At 38.5% G+C, this 15,004-nt stretch overlaps 1 protein-coding gene across 5 annotated transcripts in view; it reads left to right on the forward strand.

The window, feature by feature from the left end:
* The window catches only part of FGGY (FGGY carbohydrate kinase domain containing), a 149,808-nt gene that overhangs the window by 94,894 nt on the left and 39,910 nt on the right, over positions 1-15,004 (forward strand). For all 5 annotated transcript variants that reach the window (XM_009287409.2, XM_009287411.2, XM_019474173.1 and 2 more), the window contains 3 exons: positions 6,010-6,117; positions 9,522-9,583; positions 14,657-14,804. In XM_009287409.2, coding sequence (XP_009285684.1) covers positions 6,010-6,117; positions 9,522-9,583; positions 14,657-14,804 — 318 coding nt within the window. The remainder of the gene's footprint in view (positions 1-6,009; positions 6,118-9,521; positions 9,584-14,656; positions 14,805-15,004) is intronic.

The following is a 15,004-nucleotide window of genomic DNA, read 5'->3' on the forward strand; positions in this document are numbered from 1 at the left end:
TAAGTTTGAACCAGAAACCTAGAAATGAAACATTCTTGGGGTTTCCTTTGAATTCTCTCCTTTTTTTATGAATCTCTTTCATTCTTTGTCAGAGAGTTGTGGTCAAATAGCTATATAAGACCCATCTGTCAGCAGAAGCAAAATTATACAGTTTTCTTAATACAGGATTTTATGCATCAATGTAAAACCCCTGAATTGAATGAATGTCAGTATTCTCAATCCACAGTCAGTCAGAAAGATTGAAAGTTAAAAGTCAGCAGAGAAGTTAATGAAAGTATTTGACTTGTCAGTGATCAAAGTCCAGAACTGTAAAGAGCATTTATTAGTTGGTGACTGATACAGTGCTTTTCCTTGTTTCTTTCCCTACTCTGCATTAATATCTTACATCTTTTTTTCATACCTGCCTTAGCCTAACAAAAGCAGCTGTTATTCTGAATTTCTGGCTATAGAAGCTGATAAGTGAGGTGATTTTCAAACAGGTTTTCTGACCTAGCTTCTCATTAGCAAATGGTTACTCTAAAAAAGTTGTGACAGTAGAATGAAGGCTTAATTTGGCTTTCATGTAAGTGATTGTAAGTTAAGAATAGTTCTACTGAAATTTTATTTTCTTTCTCTATTGCATACCGCAAGTAAACAGAATCTGATAGTGATACTAGAATGCTGCCAGATATCAGAGGCCCAATATTAGGAAGCAGAAATAAAAATGGAAGAAGATGGATATACAGCAGTATACCCTGTTAATATAAAGATTTACTTTTCAGGTAATAGCCAAATTCTCCAACAGTGTTATTATAAGGAATTTGTGTAAGCCTCCACCAGCAACAGATGGTGTCAACTAAGGAAGAAAATTCTGCTGAAACTCATGCTTCCATAAAACTGCTCTCACCAGTGTGGCCTGTTTTATTTTATCTTGTCTCTGATTACCGTAACATTTACATAAAACTGAGGAGGAAACACAAGCATGTGCCTGATGATTATGGCTAGTCTAGCAAAACAAAGCTAAGTAAAATAAATCTCACATTGCGACTTGCTCATTTTATGGGATGGCTGTATGCCTAGGTGATTCTCATCTGTGAAGTTCTGTGTTCTGTTCTGCTCTTTGTACTAAATGACAGTCCTGAAAGCTGAACTTAGTTTAGATTAAGGGCACTGACTCCTTTGATTCACTTACATGAGCCTATAAGCGGTAAGTAGTGCTTTTTTCCACATAGTCGTCTACAATAGAGGTGGATTTTTTTGCCTGTTTTTGTTTTAGAGGGAGAGGCAAGTGGGAATGGCTAAACTAAGTTAAATACATTACAGAGCTCATATTAGTGCCATTTAAGCAGGTCCTTTCATACTTTAGCCTAGTTCTATAGAGCATTATATATTTTAAAGACATTTTTCATTTCTGTGGGCTGCCAGATGTGCTGCTGATACCTTCTGATCTTAGATAGTTTGACATTGATTTTCTTAGCACACGCCAGGGTTGAAATCTGGTCTGTAACTCATCCAAATGATCTATTCATAACAAAAAGTGCCTTCTGGCAGTTGCACCACAGCTGAATATTGTTAAACTGAATTCATCATTTCATTTGTTTCTGATTGCTCTATAATGTTTACATATCTTACATATTAGTATGATCTTTTATGAAGCACACACTGAGGTTAAATCCTCCCAGATAGAACTTTTTTCTCCTTTTTCTCCCTTTCAGAAGGTGTTGAATTCTTTTTTTCCGTTCAAATGAGCAGGAATCTTGGAACTGCTTAATGCTCATCTCATCTGAAATGATGGGCTGAGCAAGTAGGAATGTATGTGTTGGAGAGACATGGAAAGGTGACATTTTCCTACACAAAAGAATTCTTCCCCATCCATAGATAGAACAACTGTGAGGTGGAATTGCTTGTCTGAGTATACTACTTCCGTAAGTAAGCATCATCACAGATGAGGGCAATAGTCTCCGTGTGAATATGTTCAACTGACATTTATAGATGCTGCTTATGACTTAAAGTGTGAATAGGTTCAGATTCTTTTCATCTCCCGTCTTCAAATTCCTGCTGCAATAATTGTTGTGCAGAGGTCATTCTAACGTCTAGCAGCGGATATCCTCTCTGTGTTTCAGTTTCACTATATGTAAAAAATAATAAACGTTAATATGCCTCACAATAGGAGTGTGTCACAGGATGAATTTACGTTAAATAGAAGGCAGAAAATCTGAGGCTCCTTTTGAATACATATTTTAACTTTCAGAGAAGGATGACATCTCTTATTTGCTTTAAAAATAAAAATCAGTTGCCCATAAATCTAAAACAGATGTTGTTTTTCTACTAAAAAGATTAAGGATTTTCTTAAGCTCATTAAAGGAAAAAAAAATAATGACACCACATTGATCCTCCTATATCATCATAAGAATGTCTGAAGGCAATAGAAAGCTATGAAAAGGACGTGGTATTAGTGTAACAAAAATAGCTCTGAGTCTGGCAAATTGTGCTTATCTTCTGGGTTCTATGGCAAACTTTGCCCTATTTCTCCAACCTTACGCTTATGTCTAGTCATGTGTTTTAGTGGGTTTGGGTGGTATGTATACTCAAACAGAATTTGGACTTTTTATTATGAAAATACAAATGCCAGCTGCTGCATGGCTTGAAAAACTTAAGCATCATCCAAATTAGTTCAAGGAGGGGAAATGGAAACCATTTGCTATTTCTTATGCATATATCTACGGAAGAATGTTCACCCTGTTGCTTCTCAAAGATTCTGTGTCTGTTTGGGGGAGTGTGTTATTTCCCAATTTTCTCACTTTCCATGTGCATCAAAACCCAGAGTCTGCAAAATGTGAATTAAACTCTTCAAGTGGAAGGAGGAAACAGAAAATCTGATGATGCCGTATGTAGTACCAATAAAGCCCAGCATGATATCCAACGTTCTTTATTCCAGTTAAAAGTTCCCACAGCAGAAAAAAATGATAACCTAATACCCCACTGGCTATATTCATCAGTGTGGCGATACGCAGCTCCCTCGTTGCTCTGTTTATGTGTTGAAAGTTTGCTGGAATGCGTACAAACGGTACTTCAGTAGTAAGATGATTGGAAAGTCTCAGTGTAATTTGAGAAGAGCCAGCACGGAAATATCCTGTCCTGGCAAATTCCTGTGGTTGTCCAAAATACTAGGCCAGAAGTACCGGCTCCAGGGAGAGTTTGGTCTTTTAATCAATCTAAACCTTTGAGTGTTATCAGACATATGGGACAATTTGGTAAGTTGTGGACTAATGACAGAAGAAAGATATTTTTATCTCTTTTTTAAACTATATTGACCTTCTCGATGTTTAGAACTTCCTGTGTGTTCACAAAGCATCTTTGTGCCTTTAATATCCTTAGACTAATTGGTTTCTTCAGACTACACAGCAGTTGGATTTTAAGCTTGATACATCTAGTGTAGCTAGATTCTTCATTCAGAAGTCACCATAGAGTACAGAATACTGCAAGGTTTGCTGCATCAAAAATATTTCGAGATGAGACTTCAAAACCCAGGCCCCTTCTGCCCTAACTGTTCCTTCCCACCTGTAGAGACACGCCTTGTGTCCACAGCTATAGGATGGGAATGAGATGGGACGCTTGGGTTCTCAGCACGCTTCCATCACTAGTTCAGAGCAGACACTAACTAGGAATTTTGACCTTACGCTGTGTTCTCAGTAAGGTCAGTGATGTGGAATTGGTCTAAAAATCAGGTTATTTTAGGATTTGCTTTCTGTTGCACTTCATTTTGTTATTGAAATTGTAAAAGAAGGCTTGCCCCATAGAGGTGTTGAAAACTCAAAGCTGTATTAATTTGTAGTTTTAAGAGAAAACAAAACAAAACCAAATGTCTCTGCAATGTTTTTGACGTAGCTTCGTCCACTTGGAGTCATAAATGCCTTTTTAAATTCAGTGCAGCTATTCTTGCTCTTTAATGGGTTTAGCCAGCCAAAATCTTACGCAGACACACAGGCACATGTGCACGCATACATCTTTTGCGAAAGTAAGTCAGCGCATTAGAGCTGAGAGCAGAGAACTGAGCAAGATTCTCGTATTTGTTAGATGCGTACCTAAGAGAAATCAGGATTGCTTAACACTGTAGTGTTGTATTTTGAGAAACCAGTTTTTGTTGTTTTGTTTTCCTACTTAACTTCATGACAAGAATCAGCTGTAATGTAAGTTTATGGCTTGAGCAGACTATTGTTTGTGCAGCAACCTCCCTGCTGGTGTATTTACTAAACATGTGTGATACACAAATGCCAGTAAACTGCATCTTGGAGCATATTCCCTAGTTGCTAGCAAAAACTGTCTTTAAAGTTTGGCCTGTTTAAATATAGGGAGAATGTGCATCCAGTTTAACAGGAACAGGCCTGAATTTTTAATTACTCCTCCTCAAAACTATTTTGACGTGAAGTCCGGGCCTTATTGAAATCAATAGCAAACCTCAAGCATCCTAGAATTTTGCTAATGAAGAGCAAGTTCCAAATACAAAAAAGCGTTGTCCCATTGACTAAGACCTTTCTTTTTTGCTGTTCCAGCATTGCAAACATACATGCTTATTTTGTTAGGGAATTCTAATTTTTCCTCCTCTTGGAGCACTTCCCACCTTCTAGAGAACAACAGTTGCAGATTTAGCCTTCCCATTAACATGGACTAGTGGGAAGTGCATTCATGCATCATGTGATGGTGTAGGACTGCACTGCCATCCTCTTTTCCCAGTGAAATCATGGCTGCATATACCTAGAATGTATATACCTCTGTTGGTCCTGGAAGAGAGAACATGAATCATGATTCAAAGAGAAGACAAGTAGCCTGCCGGGGGAGTGGATGACCTGTCTTCTCCAGCCCCGCTGCAAGAATTATTAATGTGTGCAACCAGTGCAGAATACATAACTAGTCTTTGCAGCAGTTCCACTGCCCCATTCCCCGCCACGTGCTGTGCCTTACTTGCTAGACTAGATAGCATACCTCCTTACGCTTTCTTTCTCGACTAGAAAGGAAGTCTAGAAAGTCTACCTAGTCTATTGAAAGTGGAACAGCTTTATAAGAGGCAGAAAAATGCCCTCCACCCTTAACAACTGGTAATTTGCATCTTCTGAAGCAGAGAAAGGAAATGAACCAGTGTCTCCCACATCCTGAGTGGTCTAACCACTAAAATATTGCATAGGAGCAGGATATCACTGTATATGTGAGTGTTAGATTTGTATGCAAGCGGTAGAATACAGCCCTGTGCAGTTTTTGGATGGTAGTGCTTAGATATCTGCCTTGATGAAAGGGTTCACAGGTGTGAAGGAAGGAGAGGTTTGTGTAAAGCTAAGCGTAAGTAAGGGGCAGAATCTAATGTTTACCCAGGCAAATGTTTCCTGTTGGCTAACACAAGCCCAGGCTTGCAGCTTCTACCCAAGGCACCTAACGCTCCTGACAGCGCTGTGAGAGCACTGGAGCTTGGGGTTCCACTGCAAGCCTTGGGAGTTGATGGCAGATCTCGGGGGACTTTGCTGTCCTCTGTCAGCAGGATTCCCCCTCGATTCTTAACTCTGAAGACGTACAGAATGAGTGGTCTGTAAACACTGGTTCCCGATTACATTGGCTGTATTTTCTGATGATAGTCAAGCAGAGTGTTGTATCCAACTGTTCATTCTAAGTAAGGTGTTTTTCTGGCAAAACAGGGCAGTTTCTTGCTCCCTGTAAAATACAGTTCCTGTTCCTGAAATTTCTTACTTTCTGCATGGCCAGACCCAGCTGTTCTGTAAATGGGAATCAGTGGGGGCAGTTGTGCAGTCAGTAGCTGCAGCTGTGTCATCTCATCTAAAAACAATGCAAATGGGGGACATATTTCTCCACATTCTCCTTAGAATAAATCTCTATCTAAACATCTCCACTCTTGTTGGTAACTCCAGTGGAGGAGCAGGAATCATTTCAGTATTGGACTCTGATAGCTGCCAAACATTAGTTGTGAAGTACCTACTTTGACAGGTAGTTTGATTCACTAGAGCTTTCTTTTTGCTCTTCCAGGTCAGTGAAACACCAATTTTTGTGCCTGGTGTTTGGGGACCTTATTTCTCTGCAATGGTACCTGGATTGTGGTTGAATGAAGGAGGTCAAAGTGCTACAGGAAAACTGGTAAGTGTTTGGAGACACAAACAGACTCCAAGGTGGGAGGTCTGCTATAACTGCTGTCATTCAGGATAGCTTCACTGTCAATTCAGCCAGAGCTCTGCCTGAAACACCTCTGTAAGATCATAGGAGAAGCCATGCTGCTGAAAGCAATGAACAATTAGTTGATTGATATGCCTTTTACAAACTGTTCATTTGCATACTGATAGGGGATTATATATGGGGCAGAGCACTAAGGGCATGTCTTCCTTTTATGATGATGATTATTGTTATTATTTTACAGGCAAATAGGCATTCATTCTTTACTTTAGCAGGAGGCTGAGATAGACTTTGAGATAAAGAAAACTGTACATATTGTGTTATATAGAACAATTGTGCTCATTGATGGGCATGAATGAAAGCTGTATTGTATGGACAGAATAGTAATATATTAACATGCTATCCTGTCTAGATAGATGCTGCATATATTGTCACCTCAATTCTTTCCATGAGCGCAAAGAGTCTGACTATATTAGGTTAATGTAATTTATCAATAAAAATTAAAACCAGACTGGATCCTCTAAAAAGAATTTTTCTTGCTTACAGGGAGGCAGTCAGAACTAAAACAATTAAGTCAAATTTAAAGAAAGCCTAGATGTATAAAACGGTATTTAGGCAGACTTTAGCTGCTCAAGTCCAAAAGTGTCAGCAAGACCTCATTGGCTGCTTAACCTTGGAAGCTTCTAAAGCTCCTTTCGTGTCTCCCTGCTCAGTCTGTAGAAATACTGACTGCCCTTAGGGGTGAGGTGCCAAGCTCCTCTTGAGAAACTACAGGAGGCGGGCCTAGTCCTGTGGGTATCCTCTGTAAGCTCAGCAAACACACAGGTGGATTTGGCCTTTCACAAATTGCAGGTGTAATTGCTGTCTTACTCAGACCTAGCACCACCCACCTTTTTAAAAGCCTAGTGATCATAGTACATGTCCAGGAAGTAGTAGATTGGGGCATCACTGCATTTATGCATTCCATATGAAACAGTCACTGCGTGAGAAACAAATAATCCTGGATCAGGAAGCCCAGACACACCCTAAGCATTGAGCTGTGAATTGGTGTTCCCTCCTGTGCTCTCTCCTTGGCCTGGTGAATCTGACATTCCTCTCTGTACAGCGTCACAGCTTCAGTGGGAGAGTTATCCCTCTTCCTCTCCTGCAGCCTCTGCTTCCCTTCCCATCTCCAACCCATCCTTAGCCTCATAGCTAAAGTGGTCTCGTAGCAGGTGGGATGTGTGTGCTTTAAATTTTTCGGGTCAAGATGGGGCGAGAACCAAAGTGTCCCATTTTATAGGTAACCGCTACAACCAGAAGTAAAATTAAATTACTGCTCGTAACACCACCACTTTAAAAGGAAAGTGGCAAATCTTGTGTGTTTCTTTGTAAGAACACTTTTGAGAGGAGAAGTCTCTGTGTGCTTAATCCAAACTGGGTAAAGACACTTAACTAAGCTCTAGAGAGGATACAGCAAGTCGGTGTTTTTTCTTGGCTGGCTCAGGGTGGTTCCACACTTAAAATGTACCGTGAGAGTTAAAAATCCTATCCATTCTAGTATCAGAGAACAAGATGTTCCTGAGTCATGAAAGAAATTGCTGGAAAAAATGTATAGACTTGTTAGGACCCATAGCAAAAGTCAGCTTTAAGTACTGTTAGGTATATTCGGGAAGCTGTCTTATTAAAACATTCTTAGAATATCTCATGTGGTTTTCTTGAGGTTGTACGTACAGAAAACACTAGGGAGCCATAGGAGGAAACAGTGTATGTGCACTGTATGGAGGATAGGTTGCATTCATTATCTTTGTAATTTTAAAGCTGTAGTCTTTTTAAGATCCTGCTTTCTCATACTTCAAGCTTTCTGAAAATAAAAAAAAATGGACATGTTTTGGGATTCTTTTCATTGCTTGATCTATGCCCAAAGGTGAATTCTTTTCATGAAATTTGAACAGTCTGTTGAACTTCTTAAAAGTAAAACTGATACACTTCTCTTTAAAAATCTCTAATTAATTTTTTTATTGATACAGCTGTGAAAAAAGTCTGTTGGATTTTGAAAACTGGTTCAGATAGAGTACAAATGAAGAATTAAGAACTCCGCTTATTTTGAAAAAACTTGTTTGTTTGTGTATTAGATGGGCTTTTGCACTGGATTTGCAAAATTTATATGAATAAAGATATTGCACAACAGAGACAAAGGATGGCACGACATCATTACAAACTGTAAAATAAAGAATAGCAGAAAAGGGTTTCTAGATGCAACCCTCATGTGGCCATGTCTTGAATTAAGGGCATTGAAATAACTAACTTCATAACTTCTGTAACATTTTTGTGTAAAGTGTTTTCATCGCACACATGTATATGTGCTATTTATTTACAGATTTATTTTTGAATTTATGAGCTGCTCCTATGTTCTAAAGAGATTATGTAAGATTGCAAAATTCAGGCCTGAGCTTTGTTTCTAATGCCTGCACATGTTTGAGTTTTGTCTTTGATGCAAATCTCAGAAAGAACAGGCATGCACTATTTTTATTGCTAGGTTCAGATGTGTACGCTTCATTATATGTTTTTGTACACTGATTAAGGGCTAGACTTCTGCTGTTAAAAATTAAATACCTAATGTGGTTTGCTGCCAATAGGTGTTGCCAAATATACTCAGTGCTTTTGCGTAGCTCTAGGTTTGCCTCCTTAGCTTTTACTGTCATCTCTGATGGGATATTATCAAGAGGCCACAAAACCTGCTCAATTATTGTCTTAAAAGCCCGTGTTATTCTACCTGATACTTTGTTTTGTGAATAATGGTAGCCACTCTGGAGTGAAAGGACAAGCTGATTTATAAATTTAGTATAAGACAGAGCCTATATTGATCTTTTTTTATAGCAATAATTGCTTGTCAGGGTATACATTTTGTTTCCCGCAATGAACATACAGATCATCTATCAGGACAACAACACACCTCGTGTTTTATTATAACAGTGTGATCTAGAAAGATGTAGGGATTTGGGCCAAGAAGATGCTCCTGGTAGAATTCCAATGAGGGTATGCATGCAAGAGAATGGGAAAGACTAGAGGACATGCTCTCGGGTAGTGTTGGACAGGAAAAAAGTCATCCTTTCAGCTTGCTCTTCTGTCTGAGGAGCTGCATGCTTAGCATTTTGCCTATTTTTGGTGCAGCACTGGTTGTTTTTTCTTACTGTTTTTAAGCCAAATCCTCAATCCAGTAATGTCAGTGGGAGTTTTGCCATTGGCTTCACTGGGACTAGGACTTAACACCTCATAAGTAATTTAGAAGCTCTCTTGTCTTTTTAAAGTTATGACACTGCATTACCCTTTTCCGGAACTGAATTTTTAAGATGTAATCCTCCCAAAAATGTTGCTTTCCTCTTTTTCAGATAGATCATGTGGTCCGAGGTCATGTCGCCTTCCCAGAACTACAGTCAAAAGCTGCAGCCAGGTCACTGTTCTTATTCCTTTATCACATACCTGCCTTACAAATTGATGATATGCTGTATTCCCAGCAGTGCAGAATTGCACTGCTGTATCCTTACTCTGAAACAGGGGAATTAACTGTTCATAGTGGGTTGGAAGTATTTACAAAGGCTTGCCAGGTGATTGCTCAAATATGAAAGCTTTAAACTCCCCTCAGATACCTTCGGCATATCTAAGTGGTGATACTAACTTTCTGCTTTTCAACTTTTATATTCAGCTCAGGGTATTTCTTGATACCATAGCATCAGCCCTGTTCAGCAGACCTTTATGCCTTGGGCTAACGATGTGTCTTAATTTGTATTAAGCACCAAGGATGAGATATAGCTTAATTAGGAATACATTATTCAATATTTTTGCAACAGTCATCTAAAGGAAAGTATAGCCACTATATGAAAAACTCCTGCATGGCAGCACAAATAGAACAGAGAAACCTAGGATGAATTTTCAGACAAAACTTAAGACTTAGGAGTGAATTGGAGGTTACTCCAGGATTCCTTAAGCAGGAGGCTGTGCACGAAGAGGAATTTTAGTTTGGTCTGCTTTAGAAGTAGATGAAGACAGTCCAGACACTTCTGTCAGATCTGGACTTTCTCAAGCTATTTTGGCTTGGATTCCTTTTAAGATGGTTCATGTCACTCCCAGAGAGATCTTAGCTGAAGGGTTAGGTACACTGGATGAAAATTTGATTCTCTCTTAATTTCTTTTTCCTCCTTAGATTAAAGAAAAAAACCAGCAAACTTGGCATTTTATCTTCAGTTTATCACTCTGGTCTAAAAGGCAAGGGTCAGGCCTGATGTATTAAGCGCATGCAGTTACACAGTTATTTTCAGTCCTCCCTGGGGGGATAAAGCTACCTGGTTTCTCTGGATGACCCTTCCATGCTCTGTAGTGCCCAATGCCTTACTTGTTTGTTAAGAACTTGACCAGGATTCCCAGAAATGTATTGGACTTCACTCAATATGAAATAGATTCATGCTTCCTAGAATTCTCTTTATTGTTCTTTAAAAAAGGAAATCAGGAAATAAATGCATCTGTGTATGTTTGCAATAAGGATTGATCTGGGTTTTTTTTCAAATTTTTGGCTTCCAGGACATTTTTCCGGAGCCCCCATATGAAGCACAAGCATAAGACAAACAATTAGTTTAGTCTGTAATGCCAGGATAAACCATTTTTTTTGTGTTGGAAAAATGAGTATAGAGTAGCCTGCTTGTCTATGCTAGGTCTGATACTGAACTGACTGACCACAACTGATTTCATAGTGCAAAAAGCTTGGATTGTGATGTGAATAGGACACTAAATACAGAATATCGGGAATAGAACTCCATGTTATTTGAGTGTATGGTGTCATAACTTTGGATTTGAGTCTCCTGCAGTTAGTAAAACTGTGGAGGATAGCATTGGTAAAAAGGGTTATAATATTTTATAAAAAGGGTTATAAAATTTATAAAAAGGATGATAATATTTTATAAAGTTAATTTGCTCAATGGTATTTTTATAATGCTTTCCAGATATTAGTCTCCTAATGCAATGTTTGGATAGCTATAAATTTAGTAAACAAGTCTCTTATTAATTCCCCCATCCCCTTTCTCCCTATCCTTCTCAAATATTGGTTAAATTTAAAGAATTTAATTTGAACAAACAAAAATAAGGAACTTTGCAATTTGAACTGAATTTTTCTCCTTATTTCTTCATTTCTTTCTACACATGGAGCACAAGCTTCAGCCTTATCACAGGGACTAGTAGCAGTAGCTATACAAGTATGAGGCATTTTTTTAGTGAACAGTGTTGGCCCAAACTTTGGATTATGTGTTTACTTACATTAAGTCATATACTTAATAAGAACATAGTTTCTTCTTTTGGGGGATTGTTGGTGATGATGATAAATTATTTGCCTGGAAATCTCAGCAGAATATTTCAAAGAATCTGGTTTATTATGTTTAATGTATTCTCTGTGTGGGTGTAGGAATTTATATCTGTTCAGCCATTGTAAATGGTCATCGAAAGAAAACAAAATGAGAATTCCATACTTAGGTGTGCAATTGCATATTACCTTTACTTCCCATGCTAGGTGCAACACTGTGGAGAGTTGGGCTGGTTTTGTAGTGACAAAAAGCACATGCATGTCTGGATCATTAAAAAACATCTGAGGTCACAAATCCGTGCCTCTTACTTGCTGCTGCCTATCACCTACTTCTACCTTCCCAAGCCTGTCTTTCCTTTCTCCCAGGCTCCCAACACTGCTAATAAGAAGGTTCAGCAATGGCAAACTGCCTGCTGAGCAGCTGATCTCGGAAGCTTTACTGTGCAGACTTCTGTTCCTTTGCCTATACCAGGAGCAAGAGTTTGCAAGCTGCGTTTATCACTGTTTCAGTAATTTGTGGTAACTTGTTAGGGTGCGAAGACTTCTAAGAAACCAGCTTCTACTGACCACTTATGCCGAAGATCAGTCTTGTGCAACCCTCCCAGTACTATTCCTATATTCTCTTTTCTCTTCTTTTACTGGAAGTGGAGAGGGTGGAATTACATGAGGATTGTCTGGACAGCTGTAAATTTAGCAGTTGGGCTAACTAATTGGCATACTCTGTGAGCAACAACAAAACTTGGTTTCTTTCATGCAGAAATTGCTTTGTAGATAGAACATTTGGTCTTCAATCTATGCATTGTGTAGGCTTGACACCTAGCCATTACTGATACGGTAAAATCCAGTATAGGTAGGCTATAGTAGGAAATAAAAAAAAGAAATAATATAATCATTTATGCTTTAATGTTTAAATACTTCTGTTTCTTAGAATCACAGTTTCTAACTGTTTGACAGCAAAGATTATATGCCCTTTGGCGCTTTGAGTAGTGCTATGTTTTAGGACAGAATTGCCTTTGTTTCACTTCTCAATGCCATTTCCCCATCTAAAGAGATAGGTCCTGGAAAAAAAGTGGTGAAGTGACACACACATTATCTATCAACAATTCTGAGATCTTTTAAGCAGAACATAATAATCATATTCGACAGTTCTATGTACCTCTAGATGTTTTAGAGCCCTTTTTTTTAGATTTAGAAATCTAAAATTTTTAGATTTGTTCCTGAAAGATACCTGCTGTCATCTTCCAGGATTCCTGAACAGATTAAATACTAACTTCTTGTTGCTTTCTGAAGTTATGTCCCTAATCTGAACATAACCCTGGGCAAACTTGCATTGATTTCTTATTCTCCACTTTCAACATAGTCCTTTTTTAATAGCAATAGCTTGTGCTCAACTCTGCAAGTCAGATCCAGCTGCTACTGATACCTTCTCATAGAATTGAATAGAAAAAGCTCCAGAGAGCTGATGGTGTAATACTACATATAACACAAACTTGGTAGAAACTGGAACCGGCAAGTGTTTGAAGGATTTTGCCAGTCACTCAGTCCAAATGTAGTGCCTTGAACCCATATCTATGTGTAGAAAAAAAAAGTAAAACGTGTGGAAAAAAAGTGTAATTCCAAGGTTATGTGGGTCTTAAGCATATTTGGCTGAACTTCAGCCTTTTTTGTACAGTCCTTGTGTTCTGTCAGAGCTGCATGAATGGCTAATCCTTGCGAGAGTGATCAAGCAACATGGAGAACAGATAGAAGCTGGGATGTCTGGTAGGTCTGTGGTTGAGTGAAGCTTTCCTTTCTTTTCCTTCGCAACAGTCAAGCCATGATTTAGACTGGAAATAAAATGACCTTGTCCTTAGCATGTACTGCTTATAGTGCAGTCTTTAGGGATGTAGAAAATAGGGCCGCTTTTATAACAGGGGGGAAAAAATGATTGTGACCTCAAAATTATCATAATTTGGGTCCAGGAAGACACATAAAGTACATTTTAAAGTACATGAATAATGATGTGAATTAGTTATTTTAATGTCTTCCAAGTGTACTTCATTTTGAATGATATCCTCTGATAGCATACACATGGTAAGGTATAATTGAAAAAACATGCAGCTGAATGGTTGAACGCAAAGTATAAATATACAGCTGCTAGCAGGTCAGAAGTCAAACTAGTAAAGCATATGCCAAATTCCCTTAGGGATCTCATTAGTGCATGATTGAATATACATGTAGAGGCTAAATGAATATCACTGTTTGGGTCTACAGTGGATGAGACAATGACTAATCAATTGTAATTAGGGTTAGATGCTGTTATTGACCCACATGTCTAGAATTAAATGCCCCACCTGGAGATTTCCAAGGAGTTGAAAAATATATATGAATCTGTTTATGATAGTATGAGTGTTTGAAAAAAATATACTGAGCATAACTGCAACATTTTTTAAATGGAATGTCACTAGAGTAATTGCAAGCCAAAGCACTGAAGAATTCACCGTTAGTCCTAAGATTACTCTTGGTCCAGGAAAGAGTCTGTTGGATATTGCGGAGTTGGGTGTAGTATCTGAACTTAGATACAATCATATTTAGGCCCATGTTTAGCTCCTCCCTAAAATAGCAGCCACTTGCTTTCTGTCCTCCACCCTTAGTGCTGCATTTTAATCATAACACACACTGAAATAATTATGGTTTAAAAAAGGAAAGCTCTAAGTCCAGTGCTATTGATTAATCAGAGAAATTTTTAAACATTTGTAAAGGAATTTGATTTTCATTTCTGTCTGGAACCCTCCTTATTCCTCTCTCTCAGCTTTCTTTTCTCTAGCTTTCTCTTTCACAGTGTCAGCACCTTTCTGTTAGAGACAAGCATCATCAGCCCCCAAAATATCGAACAGCTCTGGCTCATCTAGGGACCCGTAGGAGTCAATGTACAAACTCAAGATCACAAACTGCCATTATCTCCCCTCATCCTGTGGGATCAAGCAATTCAGATGGCCTGCTGAATGGATGTGCAGATAGACATCCCCACTGCCTACACCCTGCAATGCCATGGGTCGTTTTTGCCTTTCTCCCCCTTTGTTTTAAATTTGGGATTTGGCATTCTTTGATGGGTTTCCTGCATTTGATGGTGGTACAAATGTTTTATGTTTGATGAATAACCTCCCCCACTCTTTTTCCAACTTGTTTTTCTTCTAGTGCTCACAGTATATATACATACTTGAACAGTCACCTGGATCTGATTAAGAAATCTTTGCCTGTGGGTTTCCTCACTGTTGATTTACATGTTTGGCCAGATTTCCATGGTAACAGATCTCCCTTAACAGATCTGACACTAAAGGGCATGGTAAGAAACAGCCTGTCTTTGCAAAAAGGTCAATACAGGGTAAAAAAAAAAAAAGCTTGGAAGGAGCTTTTTTTCAATTTTGAGCATGCTTCTCCTTAGCTATTTAAACTATCCCATAGGATTTGTGTTTCTTGCTGCATTTTGAAGTGTGCTAATGTTTCAGTAGAAAACCAGAGATCATTGTAGTTGAGATGTCACTA

The sequence above is a fragment of the Aptenodytes forsteri genome, unplaced genomic scaffold (genome assembly GCF_000699145.1).
Source record: "Aptenodytes forsteri isolate BGI_AS27 unplaced genomic scaffold, ASM69914v1 Scaffold119, whole genome shotgun sequence".
Lineage (NCBI taxonomy): Eukaryota > Metazoa > Chordata > Aves > Sphenisciformes > Spheniscidae > Aptenodytes > Aptenodytes forsteri.